This window comes from Taudactylus pleione, unplaced genomic scaffold (assembly GCF_031769625.1).
Source record: "Taudactylus pleione unplaced genomic scaffold, aTauple2 ptg000387l, whole genome shotgun sequence".
Classification (NCBI taxonomy): domain Eukaryota; kingdom Metazoa; phylum Chordata; class Amphibia; order Anura; family Myobatrachidae; genus Taudactylus; species Taudactylus pleione.
Window position 1 is genome coordinate 1,690,030 of NW_028284788.1, and position 16,343 is coordinate 1,706,372.

Genomic DNA, 16,343 nt, shown 5'->3' on the forward strand with positions numbered 1-16,343 from the left:
TGCACTCCTTCTAATGCCCATCTCCTGTAGTCCCCTAAAACTCCTGGTAATGCCCTTCTCTTACTGTATATCCACCTCACACTCCTTATAGTGTCCATTCCTGTAACCCTCACTTCACCCAGATAACTGGTAGTGCCCATTTACTGCATACCCCTGTGCACACTCCTGGTGATGCTTATCTTCCACATACCCCCCAATACACACTCCTGGTGGTGCCCATCTTTTACATACCACTCCCCCCTCCCCCACACATACACCTGGTAGTGCCCATATTCTGCATAACCCCCCTACACACACACACACACACTCCTGGTGGTGGCCATCTCCTGCATACTCCCTCACCAACACCACACTCTCCTGACGGTGGGCATCTTCTGTATGCACCACCCCGAACTTGGTAGTGTCCACATTTTGCATATCTCCCCCTACACACACACTCTCCCCCTTTCCTGGTGGTGCCCATCTTCTGCATACAACACACACGGTTGTGCCCATATTCTGCATAACCTCCCTTACACACACACACTCGCGCTCTATGTCTCCTGGTGGTGGCCATCTTCTGCATTCACCCCCCCTCTTCACACACACACACACACACACACACACACACACACACACACACACACACACACACATGGTAGTGTCTATACCCCCCCTACACACACACTACCCCAGGGAGGAGGCCATCTTCTGCATATACTTCTGTGTGTGTGTGTGTGGTGGGGGGGGGGTAGTGCCCATATTCTACCTCCTCTACACACACAATCTCTCCCCTGGTGGTGGCCATCTTCAGCATACAGCCTCCCCCACCCACACACAAACTCCTGGTAGTGCCCATACCCCCATTTCCTACACAAACACATACTCTTTCCCCTGGTGGTGGCCATCTGCTGCAAACACCTCCCCCTCCTTACACACACTCTTTCCTCTGGTGGCAGCCATCTTCTGCATACACCCCCCCCCCCACCACACACACACACACACAACCTGGTACTAGTGCCCTTACTCTGCATCCCCTTACCTACGTGGTGGTGGCCATCTTCTGCTGGGTCTGGATCGTCATGATTCAGCAGTTCAGCTCCCACCGAGAGCCCGTCCCGCCTCCTGTACTTGTGACCATGCCCCCTCCCATGCTGCCCATACTGTACTGGCTCCGTGCACAGGGGGAGAGGGTGTGATTTCCTTGTGTGTAATAACAGAAGCCAGGGGTGTGTCAGAGAGAGCAGAGGGCAGCTGTCAGTACATAATCATGTGCTTCATACTATAGTAATGTTGTACTATGAAGCTCATGGTTGTATACTGCCGGCTGCCCTGCCCCCACCCTCTGTCTGACAAATCCCTTGCTTCTGTTACACATAATAGTGGTGTCTTACTAGTGCAGCAGTGTGACGAAACATGGTGCCCCTCCTCCCGGCTATGCTACTGACCTGCTGTTGTGCTCCTGCTCCTCCCGGCTGCTCCTGCTCTTGCTGTGATGCTGCTGCCTGCTACTAATACCCGGAGCCTCTGCAGCAGTAACTAACATTCAAAGTCCATCTAGCCCCGCCCCCGCACCAGCGTGATCTGATGACAGCTTCCAAGTGCGGCTGCCCGCAGCCGGGACAGGGAAATTTATAAAGCGGCCTGGCTGACAGACAGTGTCAGCCGGCCCGGCAGAGGAGGGGATGGGACCGGCCCAGCGGGAACCTTCCCGCTGTCCCGGTGGCCCAATCCGCCCCTGGCGCATAGTAATACAGGTCAGAGGTATATGATATACTGTAAACTGGTACTAATAAGGCATCCGGGCAGCGGGCACCCTTATTGATATTACAGCAGGTGATTGGATGAGAGCTGCTGTCCCCGCCCCTAGTGATGCTCTGCCCCCTCTGATTGGAACTGCTCGGCACTGGCAGTTAGTTGGAGCCCGGCCAGATACATTGAGGCGGCCCTGGGGACTGTGTAGAATGGCTCAGCGCGGGTCCCAGCTGTTGACAACAATGTCTGCAGGTACAGCCGGGGCCATCGGGTTCATGCTGGGGGATACGCGGGCAGTTGAGCGGAGCCAGAGAGAAGGCAGGTAAGATGGCACACTGCTGCCGTGGCCATCAGGTTCATGCTGGGGGATACGCCCAGCGGAGCAACAGAGAAGGCAGGTAAGACGGTGCACTTCTGCCGGGGCCATCGGGTTCATGCTGGGGGATATACGGGCAGCGAAGCGGAGCAAAAGAGAGGAGGCAGGCGAGACGGCGTACTGCTGCTAGCCCGGTGCCGTCCTGTGCTTAGCCTGCCCACGTGCTCCCCTGCTCACCTCAGTGACTGCAGAATCCTAACTCCGCCGCCGCTCTTCCTGCTTACCTCCAGACACCACCCTGACTGCTCTGCACCCTCACACACATCCCCCTCCTCACAATACCCTGTCTGCTCTGCGCCCTCACACCAACCACCCTGCCTCATCCTCCCTCACACCACCATGTCTGCTCTGCACCCCCACACACATCCCCCTCCTCATATCAACCACCCTTCCTCATCCCCCCTAACACCACCCTGCACCCTCACACATATTCCCCCCCTCATATCAACCATCCTGCTTCATCCTCGCCTCACACCACCCTGTCTGCTCTGCACCCTCACACATCCCCCCTCATACCAACCACCCTGCCTCATCCCCCCTCACACCACACTGTCGGCTCTGCACCCTCACACATCCTGCCTTCAGTGGCTGGCTGGGCCGGGGGGCAGGGTGCCATCTGCCGGTACAATTCAGGGCTGTCAATGCATTTTTTTTTTTACTGACTATAGCAGCACAGCGCCACCTAGTGGCCGCTGGCAGTACTGCAGGTGATCTGGAGCACATACAGCAGCCGTAGCAGCAGTCACACCTTCAGCCCTGGGGAGGACAAAGGTTCAGCGGCGCACAGTGCAAAGCCGCTTGCTGAAGTGCATGTAGCTGCTGCCAGTGCCTGGTAGCCCTCTCCCTGCACCGAATACTAGCGTCTTAGCTGTGGCACCTCCTCATGACATCACATAGGTGCTGACTCCACTCGGAGCTCAGCTCCGTGTAGGCTGTCCGGGGCCGCCTGGTGACTGATGTTGTCTTTCGTGTACGTGGATGTCACCTCCTGCGGGCTGTTGGCCATTGTTTACCACTGAGCCTGAGGCAGTGCTACTCTAAACTACAAAAGGTAAGCAAGCATCGACAGAAATATTTTTGAAAGCAGTTATATATATATATTTGTGAATACTGTGGTCTGTGTGTGTGTGTGTATATATATATATATATATAATGGATATCTGTGTATATCTCTGTATATATTTGTGTGCAAATAAATAAAAAAAATGTGGAGGGAGAGAGAAATCCACAATCTGTGGGCACTCATACACAGGGGCAAATTTTCTCAGGAGGCCATCTAAAGTCATATATACCTGTAGATCCCACATACATATATATATATATATATATATATATATATATATACACAGTATACACACCAATTGTTTTGTTTAGGGGTGTGTGGGGCCCAAAACATCGACTATTATATATATATATATATATATTTCAATACAGTTTGGGCCTAGGGTGAGTGTGTGGTGCTTAGTGTTAGGGCCAGAGTGGCTGTGTGTTGCTTAGTATTAAGGCCAGGGTGAGTTTGTGGGCCAGGGTGAGTGTTTTCAATGCAGCGAGTGGCTGTAACTTCCCTTTATTGTCCCTACCCTCAGCCCCTCCATAACACACACTCAATATTCCTACCACTTATACTGCCTGTCACTCTCATTGCTTCTCATTTCCCTGTCACATTCACCCTTGTATAACTCTCACTGATCCTCATATTGTCTACACTCATCATTTACTGTATTCCTGCCAGGCACACTATCACTCAAGCTAAGCAACACCCACTCACCCTGGACCTAACGCTAAGCACCACACTCTCACCCTGGCCCTAACACTAAGCACCACACACCCTGGCCCTAACGCTAACAACACACAGTCACTCTGGCCATAATGCTAAGCACCACAAACTCACCCTGAACCTAATGCTAAGCACCACACACTCACCCTGGCCCTAACGCTAAGCACCACACACTCACCCTGGCCCTAACGCTAAGCGCCACACACTTACCCTGGTCCTAACGCTAAGCGACACACTCTCCCTGGCCCTAACGCTAAGCTCCACACACTCACCCTGGCCCTAACGCTAATCTCCACACACTCACCCTGGCCCTAACGCTAAGCACCGCACACTCACCCTGGCCCTAATGCTAAGCACCACACAATTACCCAAAATGTTACTGTCACACACTAACACTGGTGCTAATGCTGGGCATACACTATACAATTATCGGGGAAATCCACTTGATATCAGCTGATCACCCTAATAATTGTACTGTGCGTGCGGGCGACCGAGAGTAAAATATTTATCGGTCGGGCATGCCAGATCGTCCAGCATGCCCTTCCAATGTGATATTTTGTAGATTAAATGCTGGCTGCATCAGGCAATGTATGCCCAGCCATGGCCGACTGACAGACATTTCCCCTGTTCCTTCCCAGTGAAGGAAGAAGGAAATGTCGCCTCTCCAGGGGCAGAGCGCAGATCTCGGGCCAATACCCTGTGAGATGTCTACAGTGTAAGCCCGCGATATCTGCTGGGTGTCAGGCTGCCAGATACACTGTCTATCGGTCTGACAGACATTTTATCTGGCAGTGCATGCCCAGCAAAAGTAACACACTGTAAAATCACTCTCGATGTTCTCCATCACACAAAACTAGCAGGAAAGAGGGGCAGAAAGGAAACAAAGATAGACAGAGAGGGGCAGGAGAGCAAGAGGGGTAAAAGACCAAGATGGGATTGAAGAGAGAGAGAGACAAAGTAGTGGGATCGGAGAAAAAGAAATAGTGGAGGGAGAAGAGAGATATGGAGAAGAGACATAGCGGGAAGGGAAAGATGGAATAAGAAGGGAAAAGTGGGGAGGAGAAACGGGGGTGGAAGAGAGAGAAGAAAGAGAGTTTATAAGAATTAAAAAGAAAGCCAGGCAATGCCGGACATTATAGCTAGTGTGTATAAATACAGTGTATATATTATGTGCAGTATGTTTTTAAATGTCAGTCCTTTTGTGGATATTGTTTTTGCTGTAATGTTGTGTTTTTGGAAGAGTATAATAGCCAAAACACACACACACACAACACTCAACACTAAGGGGTCTATGTGCTAAGCCTTAAAGAGAGATAAAGTGGATGGAGATGAAGTACCAGCCAATCCGCTCCTGTCACTTTACAGGCTGTGTTTGAAAATGACAGGTGCTGATTGGTTGGTACTTTATCTTCATTCACTTTAACTCTCTCCAGTGCTTAGTACTGTGCATTGTGATTTGCACTTCCCAGAGCTTCATACATCTGCCCCAATGTGTTTTATTCTTTCCTGTGAGGGCTATTGTGTTTTAAGTGCAACCTCTAGTCAGGGTTAACAACACCAGGGCCATTTGCTTGTGTTGCCCCCCAGGCTGAAAGTTGCCAGCCAGCCCCTGCCGCCCTCATACCAACCACCCTGCCTCATCCCCCTCACACCACCCTGTTTGCTCTGCACTCTCACACACATTCCCCCTCCCCCCTCATACCAACCACCCTGCCTCATCCCCCCTCACACCACCGTGTCTGGGGTGGGGGGGGGGGCGCCAGAAACTTTTTTTTTGCAGGGGGGAGCAAAATTTATAGTCACGCCACTGGTTTTACACATGTCTTTCATATCATTGCACTTTATTATACACCTATAAGGTTAATATATATGTGATTTTACAAAAACACACCAGTCGCTTGAACTAGTTTTATTTGATTGATTCATTACCGTAGCATATATTCCTGTGCTATAATTCTTTTGGTTCAGCTGATACTCTCAGGATTGGTGGGAGAGTGTGGTTTTATTAATTTATGAGGTCTGTTTCTGGACTGGCGCCACTCCATATATATTTTATATCTGTCTATATGTTTGTTGCCTGTCTTTGTAGTAACTGTCTATTGGGCCCATGCGTTTGTTTGGACTCCTGGGGGAAGTGCACCCCGGCCGCAGGTTTTTCTTTATGGAGTGCAGATCAACAAATTTATATGTATTGGAGTGGCTCTAGTAAGCACACATGATAAGGCAACCATTGTTTGTTCCTATTTGCTAAATTAGTCTCTTGGCAGACTTTTTTTTTCAAGATTTTAACATCACCTTCCACTTTAAATATTTACGTATTATTTTTTATGTTCTATTCCAAGGATATGGCCTATGTAAGTACTACGACTCTTTTTCTCAAGCTTCTTTTAAAAAAAAACTATTTTGGGGACCATATCATATCATGAGCATTGATCTCTTGGCTCCTTTGATTTTATTTTATTGGTAGTGGAAGAGTCAACAAGAGAACTTTCTGAGATTCAAAAGAAAATTGTAGAAATGGAAACCTCCTCTAAACATTTGTTGCTCAATGACACTTCTGTCAATTAGATGGTTAAATTAAGCAGTAACATCGATGCTTACAAAAAGGAACTTATTGCATTTAAAAAGAATAAACTGACCACAGTGAATTGTGACTATCAGGAACACATGGCCTATGCATGGGCTACTGGATAGCAACCTCTTAATAGACCACAGAATTTTAGACGCAGACTCCCTAGAGCCACTCCAACTGAATTTGTTTCATCCACAGGGGACTATACTTCCCAGGGAGAAAATGAGTAAAACAGCGCATCATCTTCTCAAAGACCCACTTTACGGGTGCTAACCCGCGCCAAGGGTGTGGTTGGATTAGAGCCAAAATGCGCCGTGGTGGTCAGGGGCAGAGGCTCAAAGAGAGGAATGCAGGCATACAGGCAACAAATGTAGTTGTTAATCTATCATCTCATGTTTTGACAGACTCTGAAAAGACCTTATTAAATAAGGGATTGTCTTTTGTTCCTGTTGCTAAATTTGATGATCTGAAATGGAAAATTGAGTTGCACAAACACCAACGCAACCCTAAATTACGCGACTACTTTAATAATAACCCTCAGGGTCTGACATCCCCCACACATCCTTTTAGGGCTAAGTCTACCTTTGACCAAGTGCCACAGAACTCTGCCATAAAAAATTATATACGTCTGCTGGATTCCACGGTGTCTAATTCCATTAAGCAAGATATTTCTAAGCACTCTACTCTTTCTCGTGATGAATGGATTAGAGAAATCTGAGTGCTAACGATGCTGTCACTATCAGATGTGCAGATAAAGGAGGGGCTATTGTATTACAAAACACCATCAAGTATAAGAAAGATCTATAGGCAGCTCAGTGATACTGACGTTTATACTAAATTATTTGGAGATCCCACTGTATCTTATAAGAAAGAAATTGATCTTCTATTGACCTCAGCTCATGAGAACACTATCATAGATTCTGTCACGAGAAAGGCTCGTACTGTTAAGTACCTGAAAGTGCCATTGATGTATTCTTTATGAAAGATACACAAAAGCCTTATTGATCAACCTGGACGACCGCACGTGATTCTTTATTTTCTGTCATCTCCAAGTATCTGGACTTTTATGTGCAGCCTGTGATTCAAGCTGAGCCTACTTATCTAAGACACTACAGATTTGCTCGTAAAATTGCAGCGTCTAGATAATTTACCAATAAATTGTTTGCTGTGCAGTATAGATGTTGGTATGCATACTGCATAATCTTGGCTTGTTGTTGGTAGGCTCTCTCTTAGATAATAATCCTATGCACAAAGATCAAGCTATTCAATTTTTTCTGCATTTGTTAAAAAAAACCTTAACTAGAAATTACTTTTATTTCAATGGGGGTTATTACTTACAGCAACAGGGCTGTGCCATGGGGTCAAATGTGATCCCGGCATTCGCGAATGCCTTTATGTATGAAATTGAGCGCAGACTATTTCTTATCCAACCCTTCTTTTTCAGAAAAATGTATCTTTTATGTGTGCTATATAGATGACATACTCGTCCTATGGGCATGTGGAAGAGAAGACATGCCCGCACCAATCATCCACTTGCGCTAAAGAAGGGTTTGCACTTTTCCCAGTTCCTAATGGTATGGCGAATTACCAGTGAGAAAAACAAAGTAAAACTTGATATTCAGGTCATGTTTAATAAGTTTTTAAGTAGAGGTTATTCTAGACAAGATCTTGAGGCTGCTAGATGCAAGGTATTTTCGGTTCCCCGGGATGAATGCTTAAAGAAAAAAACTAAACCTGCACCATCTGTTTTACCCCTTGAAGGTACCTTTTCTTCCATTAGCAATGTGACCAATAAGACTTCCAAAAGATTCTGGCCATTAATCAATTCGGATACTAATATACCCTGCCATAAAGATTTGTGCCTCGTTAATTTCTATAAGCGAGGGATAAACCTTAGAGATTGGCTTGTAAGAAATTAAGTCACTGACTGGAGTACTGTACAGTCACAACATTTTCTTTCTAGACCTCCCGATTGCTATAGGTGTATGGGCTGTGTGACCTGGAGGCACCTGGACATTGGTGCTTACATTACACATCCTCATTCTGGCTCAAAGACCTTTATCAAGCATATACTAACATGTACTAGTCGTTATATCATATATGTCAATCATATATGTCATTAAATGACCTTGTGGGCTGGCATATGTGGGTAAGACTGTCTGCATGTTTAGAGAAAGGGCCGCCCAGCATAGATCTGCCATTAGGCTTGCGCTAGACGGTAAAACCAGTGATCAGCCTGTAGCGCAGCATTTTGTTTCTGCTAGGCATTCACTAGCCACACTTAAATACAAATTGGTGGATGATGTACTACCATTACCCAAGGGTGGTGATAGAGGAAGGAGACTTCTGCAGTTGGAAGTCTTTTGGATCCACCGATTAAATACGGTGGTGCCAATGGGTCTTGATGAAGCCAAAGCTTTGCTTGCTTTTAGAATATAATGACTTATTCTCTCTTTTTTTGGATTTTGCATATGCATTATATGATATTTTACTCACAGCACCATTAGGCATCACTATATTGTGACCGGGTTATATATATGTTCCCATATTGTTTCCTTGTTATATAATGTAGTTTGGCCTTGTTTAATTAAATGTCTAGGTTCGGAATAAGCTGGAATGCTACTGACTGGGTACTGGTATTCCTATCCTATATGAGCTGCCTACATTTGTATAGTTCTCTTGTATTCATTACTGTTGTAACTTGAGCTTATATATATATGTCTAATTTAGCATGTGATCCATTCTTGTGACTACAGTTTTTAGTAGCATTCGCTATGTTAATGTGAGATATTTCATATCCTTGCTATATTACATCTTTGTGTTTACGGTTTCCATGCTGTTGGGTATATGGGTTGTCAGTTGGGTGCGTGCCTGAGTTGCGCCCACATGGGTAGCATGTTGCGTCATTGCATATGATGCTGTCACCCGGCAACACAGGTTTGCCGGTTCATTTGTCACAGGGATTTCGTTATATAAGGTAAGATCACTGTATTTTTTTATATGCCTTAATGAAAGATGTATTAAAGCATCTGAAACGTTGCAGCTACTAAGCGCATTTGTCTGCTTATCGATTCAGAGGGGTGCTGCCTGTCTTTGTAGTAAGAAAATATATATATATATATATATATATATATTATAGTGTGTGTATACATATATACACATACTGTATACATAAGGATAGAAGAGAAAAAGGTCTGCACTGGACAACCACACTTCAAAATTTAACTGCACCTGCAACATGCAATTCCAGGGAATTTGCTGCCCCACAAAAATCACAAAATAACAATCATCAAAAATGTGTCCAACTGAGTGGAAACATTAATAACTCAATGCAGCGCTGGTTACACTGAATAATAATAGTAAATATACATGAGAATTAAATCATACATTTAAAACAATAAAACATGCATTTGTACATATATGTCTAAAATCAATTAAATAAGCTCTATAGCTAGAATGTAAACCACGTCATATGTTATCATGGTAAATGATCCCGTCATTCTATATAGATATCGAGCTAAAGATATTCTGTGTCCTTAAATCTGATGTTAGTTGCAACACTGAGAAAAAGTCCCGGAAATCAATTACCTATTATGCAGAGAAAAGTGGTCTCAATAGCAGAAGACTGTGTAAAACAGATAAACAAACAAATATTATACATTAAGCAGAGATACTGCTATTGAGACCGCTTTTCTCTGAATAATATACATTTTACTATAATTACTTTGATAATTGATTTCCGGGACTTTTTATTAGTGTTGCAACTAACAAAAAATGTAAGGACGCAGAATATCTTTAGCTTGATATCTATATAGAATCACGGGATCATTTACCATTATAACATTTGATGTGGTTTACATTCTAGCTATACTGTAGAGCTTATTTAATTTATTTTAGATGTATATGTACAAACGCATGTTTTATTGATTTATATATATGATTTCATTCTCATGTATATCTACTATTAAATAAATTATTATTCAGTGTAACCAGCGCTGCATTGTGTTATTAATGTTTCCACTTAGTTGGATGCATTTTTGACGGTTGTTATTTTGTTACACATAAATACATACACACATACTGGGTCAGACTGGCATAGTTGGTAGCTGATGTGAACCCCGCTATTTCAGAGCCCAGGCCACCAACACTGACCACCCGTACACTGCACACAAAGTATGAATTTGTGCTACACCGAGCACAGAACCAGCGGCAGCCAGCACTGTCTCTGAAGTGCTGAAAGTTCTGGACTTGTGTTTGACTACAGTGCGTATTTTCAATAAATTATTCTACGCAGCAGCATCATGGGACGCTTGTGGGTAGAGGGCCTGATTCATTATAGAGCCCAACTGCAGTTATGCACACAGACAGCATTGCAGTGTGCGTGCGTGAAAGAATCACTGTGATCACACTGCGATCGTAGAGACCACGCAGACCCATCGCAGAGTGATTGACAGGAAGTGAGCATTTGGGGGTGTTGACAGGGTGGGTGGTCAGTGAAAGGCAGGCATGCCGTTACAGGGGCATGCATAAATTAGTCACTGTGATGCCTTACGCAGCTTGAGGTTAGCAATTTCTGAGGAAGGCTCCGATGGTACCAATGGTTTGCAGAATTGCAAGGTATTACGGATGTGTAAGGGGAAGTGACGTCCTTATGTTAGGCTGTGTATGGTATTGCGATTGCAATCACTAGCATATTTTCGCAGTGGATTTGCGTGCGTAATCGCAGCTGTGATCACAATAGCGATCCGTAATTAATCAGGCCTGGAGTCCAGAAGAAGGCAGAAAGAACAAGACAGACACAGGCGGCATAGGAAAAACAGTGTCTCAAGTTTAATTAGAGTTGGGGACTAACTAAGGATATTTTCAAGACCTGCCTGGCACATTCCACTTTCAAATTTCCTCATTGTTATTATTATAAAAATAAGAATTGACAACACAATGTATAAAATTGGGCTATTTTGTCATTTATTACGTGTCAAAACTATTTCTTTGTGATTCCAAAATGGCAATTCAGAAGTCTATGGGGTTAATCCAATTATACGTGATGTACGCACTGGAGCGAGTCATTGCGACAACTGCCGCACGTGACGGCATCCCGGATTTGCATAAAAGTGCTCGCAGCCCCATAGGGCTCCTATCAAAATTATGCAAATTATGATCAGTCCCCCCTGCTGAAGCTGGTCTCTGCACTTGCAGAGATCAGCCAAATAGTGCTTAGAGGGGAACTAAGAGGGAGCGATTCTGGGGAGCAATTCCGAAAGTGATGTCGGTGGTCACAGACTGCTGCATCACTTCTGGTGGTCCTGGGAGTCAGATTAGATCTGTTCTGCACAAGTACAAAATGGATCTCCCCTGTAAAAGCCGAGAGAAGCAGCGGTGCGGAGCGGTCGCATGTGATGCAACCTTGCCAGCTGAAGCACTACTGGCTCAGTCGCATTATATGCGATGTTGCCAGTTAAGGGGTTAATATCTGTGCTGTGCTTTAAGCTTAGTGTCCTGAAACCCCTTGACTCTCCTACTCTGTCTGTTGGCTGCAGCTGCCTGCATCATATAATGATTCTATGTCAGTGTCAATGTCCAAGGTTTGGCGTAACTTCCTCCCTATGTGCACGTGCCGAAAAATGAGCATGGTCACATGCCACAAGGAGTGTGGCCACTGAAAAATGGGACGGGTCAAAAGGACATACACCCCTTTCTCGTCACTCTGGGAACATTCCTTTCCATTCCATTCGCACCTTAATGCCCACAGTAGTAGCGCCCCTCTTGTAAAGCCCACTGTAATAGTGCCCCTTATGCAATGTCCCCCGTAGCTGTGCCCCATGAAGTAGTGCCCTTTATACAGTGTCCCCAGTAATGCACCCTTATACAGTGCCCCCAGTAGTGTCCGTTATACAGTGCCGCCAGTAGTGCACCCTTATATAGTGCCCCTTATGAAGGGCCCCCAGTAGTGCACCCTTAAACTGTGCCCTCCTATGCAGTGCCCCTTATACAGTCCCCCCTATGCAGTTCCCCCAATAGTGGTCCCCCTTATGCAAGCCCCAGTAGTGCCCCTTATACAGTACCCCCAGTATGCAGTGCCCCCAGTAGTGGTCCCCCTTATGCAGTCCCCCAGTAGTGGTCCCCCTTATACAGTGCCCCCAGTAGTGATCCCCCCTATGCAGTACCCCCACTAATGATACAGTGCCCCCAGCCAGTAACACATACATACACAAAACACTGACTTACCTGAATCCCCACTCCTGCTGTGCCCGTCACTGTCTTCTCCTCTGTCCTCTCGCTCAGTACTATAGGAGAGATGTCATGACCTCTGCAGGAGCCGGAAGGCGGAGCTCATGAGTGAGCTCCAGCCTGGGCTCTGGCAGTGGGAGCAGCAATAAATGAGTGTCTGTCTGACTCTCATTGGCTGCTGAAACACACACATCTTCACTGGGTAGTACGAGTGTACTACCCAGCACCGACGGCTATGTGTGTGTTACTGTGTAGTGCAGACTGCAGTCGCTGCGGTCTACACTATACTGACTGACTGGGGAGGACCTGTGGGCACGAGCACCCAGGGCACGAGCCCCGGAGGCCCTGCCCTAGTTAAGCCACTGGGCATAACCATAGTATAAGACTACAAGGGGCATATGTATCACAATCCGCATTTCATATTGTGTGTAATTGAATCTGCCCCTATAAATTAAAGTAGTTGAAGGAAGGCACTAGCATACCCCATGGCACAAACCACACACCCTGTGCTGACCACACCTGCACAGCACTGGTCAAGCTCCCACATCACTAGTCACACCCCCTGTAGTGGCACACAATAGCCCATTAATGAATTTCAGCTCCAAGCCCATGTGGACCATAATCTGGTACTGATGAGGACAACCTTTTCTCTATCGCTAATTAACTTCTCCTTCATCTATTTGCACATATTAATGCCACTCCTTTATATTCACTGGGTACACCCACTTTGGCAGACTGTTACACCCCTTCAGCGGGCCCCTACTATTACAATTCCCTGGTGGGCCCTTCATACCCCAGTCTGTTACTGATGATGATTGGCATGCCTTCACTGCAGCTGTATCTTTGCTTAAAGTGTATGTTTATACAGCTGCATACTTTAACATAAAATACTTAGAGTTGCACATATCATAAAATACATACAACTCAAAATACTCGTTTAGTCACAGTTTTGCAGACATATTTTTACATGTTGATTCAGGCTGCAAAAATTGTTAATCAATCTGATGATGTACAGTGTGACTGTCCTGGGAAACAGTATACACTTTTTAATATAGCGCTTGCTAAATATTACCTTTTACGCATGAAAGCCATAAATGTCAGATGAATATTTCTTCACCACAGTATGCACAATGCTGAGCATGGAAAAATGTATATATCACTTGTGTTGTAATGGTTACTTTAAATGTTGCTAATGCTTATTTAACACAATTTAGTTGCACCATAGTTTACAGAAATCACACAGTAAAAAAATTCTATGAAATCGACAAATCTGCATTTATAAAAAGTCTAATTCAGAGTTGTTCGTGATATCACTGTTCTGTAAAAACAGGGGAACTGGGAATTTAGGTGGAAACAATTAATGATAATTGATAAAGCAGGTCTGGAATTCTTGAAATACCTGGATGCCATGTTGGCAGACGCTTGTGATGATGTGGTAGTCATGGACAGTACAAAGAGGACAAGCCTGTTCTGTCTCCCACAGAAAGTGAAATGTGCAGCCATCACAGGTTCCTTCTAAACACACACTGCAAACAGAAATAGTTTTCACTAAATTAGCCCCAAAACATTTTTTTTTTTCATTTATTTAATCTAAGTGATATGTCTGATTGAAATTGTAACATGCATTTTTTTTTCCTGTAATGTAGATATTTTACTATGCTAATTCAACAGTGCTACCGCCAGAGGCCTGGAATTTGAGCCCTGGTTGTCTTTCACAAAGCCTATACCCTGTGGGACGAATTTAATTAGCCTCAATGTTAGAATCAGCCATGATAAAGTGTCTTGAGCTATTCAATTACAGCCCGTGGCAGCCAGTGATAAGCCCACAAGGCTGCACTTATTATAGAATTCTGTTCACCTCTTCCTCACGCTGTAAGATATTGAGGCTAATTGAATCCCACAGTGTATTTTAACTGTGGCTTTAGATAATAATGCTGGTAGAGTCATGAATTTAGCTAGTTTAACTGGATAGTAACATCAGGACCAGGGGCATTTCTAGAGAGGAGGGGGCCCGTGTGCAGTCCCCGTCACGGGCCCCCTCCTCTCCCTCCAGTGGCCAGCAGTGCACTGAGCGGTGCGCGGCCAGCGCCACACCTTTAGACTCTGGGCACTAGAGGGTGCCCAGAGTCTATAGTCGTATGCGCAGGTCACTGGGAAAATGGCCATGGCGGCCATTTCCCCTGTACTGCGCATGCCCAAACGACGGGAAAATGGCCACGGCGGCCATTTTTCAGCCGTTTTTACAGCACCACCCCCCTGCGGCGTCATGGGACTCCATAGAGGTAAGTATATTATGGGTGCAGGGTGTGCGGTGCGGGCCCCCCTGGACCCAGGGGCCCATGTGCACCAAACACCCTGCACCCATTTTAAATACGCCCCTGATCAGGACTCAACACTATTATTTCAAAAACAAGGACACAAAGCTCAGGAATATTAGGAAACCACAGAAACTTAAACCTGAGCAAGGGGGATCATACTGTTAAACTAGAGAGACTTTTTTGGTGTGTGGCCGACACCGTATAGAGACAGATTACAATTTTTAACATAGATAAGTATATTTGCATTTCATAAAATATTTAAATGATATATAGTGTATTTTATTATGGGTTACATTATATTTGTTTAAGTTATTTTGGAAATAATAATTTTCATCAAACCATATGTTTTTTTTTCCAGTGGTGTTAACAAATTACTCCTTGGGAAGTAATCTTGGTGACAGTGCGGTGAAATTTTGTAATACTTTCATTACCATGATGACACATTTCCTCTTTGTGTAAAGTTTCCACTTTCTGAATCAATGTTAATAGCAAAGCAAAACATTAGCAATTTGCACATTGGCAAAATCATGTTGCTCCGCAGTTAGGCAGATTTAAAATGTGCAGAGAGAGTTATAGGGAGGGTATTCAATTAGGTGCGAAAAGTCAGTTTCTGTGAAAAAGTATTGGTGGTGATGTCATTTTGCCAGGCAAAAACTTATCCCCGTATTCAATTGTGGAGTCTTTTCGCCGGTGCGGAAACTCAATGCATCGGAATAGGCGAAAAAGATTCCCTTAAGAAACCTGTCGAGAAAAGTGCAGAATTTGGGGGTGCAAGGGTGGGGAAACCACCCTGCACCATTAGGACAGGTCCCCAAAGGTAAACTGCATCAAAAAAATCCTAAAAAAAAATTAAAGAACACCCCAAAAACTGACTTTCAAAAAGGGGGCAAAAAAGTTCAAAGTTGGGGTACAAACTTAGCTAAATAGACTTTGGGGTGTCTACAAGTATGGGTGGGTGTTTTTTTTTATTGCAGGTGCTTGCTGAAGGTGTATTTTTCAAGTTATTTAAAACCTCACTTTTGCGATTTTTAACCATGCTTAGACCCATTTTCATGTACCCCAAATTTGATGGGACTAGTTATTTTCACAAAAAAAACTGCTAAATGCTATTCTTCACCACTTGTGCAAATACGCAAATTGCAAATTAGCAGCTATTGAGAGCATTTAAGTACCCCAAATAGCTTCAGCAGGACTATTCGGGGGCATCTACAGTGATCCCAAATGTTAGTGCATCTTTTGGGGGGTGTCAGTCTGATTTCTCCAAAACTGACAACACTTTTTGCCTATTGCGTTTCACCGGTTTTCGCATCCTTTGTATTTGAATAGGGCGATATGCGG

General features: G+C 44.9%; 1 protein-coding gene across 2 annotated transcripts in view; it reads right to left on the bottom strand.

Moving 5' to 3' along the window:
- The window catches only part of ELAPOR1 (endosome-lysosome associated apoptosis and autophagy regulator 1), a 529,163-nt gene that overhangs the window by 55,468 nt on the left and 457,352 nt on the right, over positions 1–16,343 (bottom strand). For both annotated transcript variants that reach the window (XM_088445747.1, XM_088445746.1), the window contains one exon: positions 14,087–14,213. In XM_088445747.1, coding sequence (XP_088301873.1) covers positions 14,087–14,213 — 127 coding nt within the window. The remainder of the gene's footprint in view (positions 1–14,086; positions 14,214–16,343) is intronic.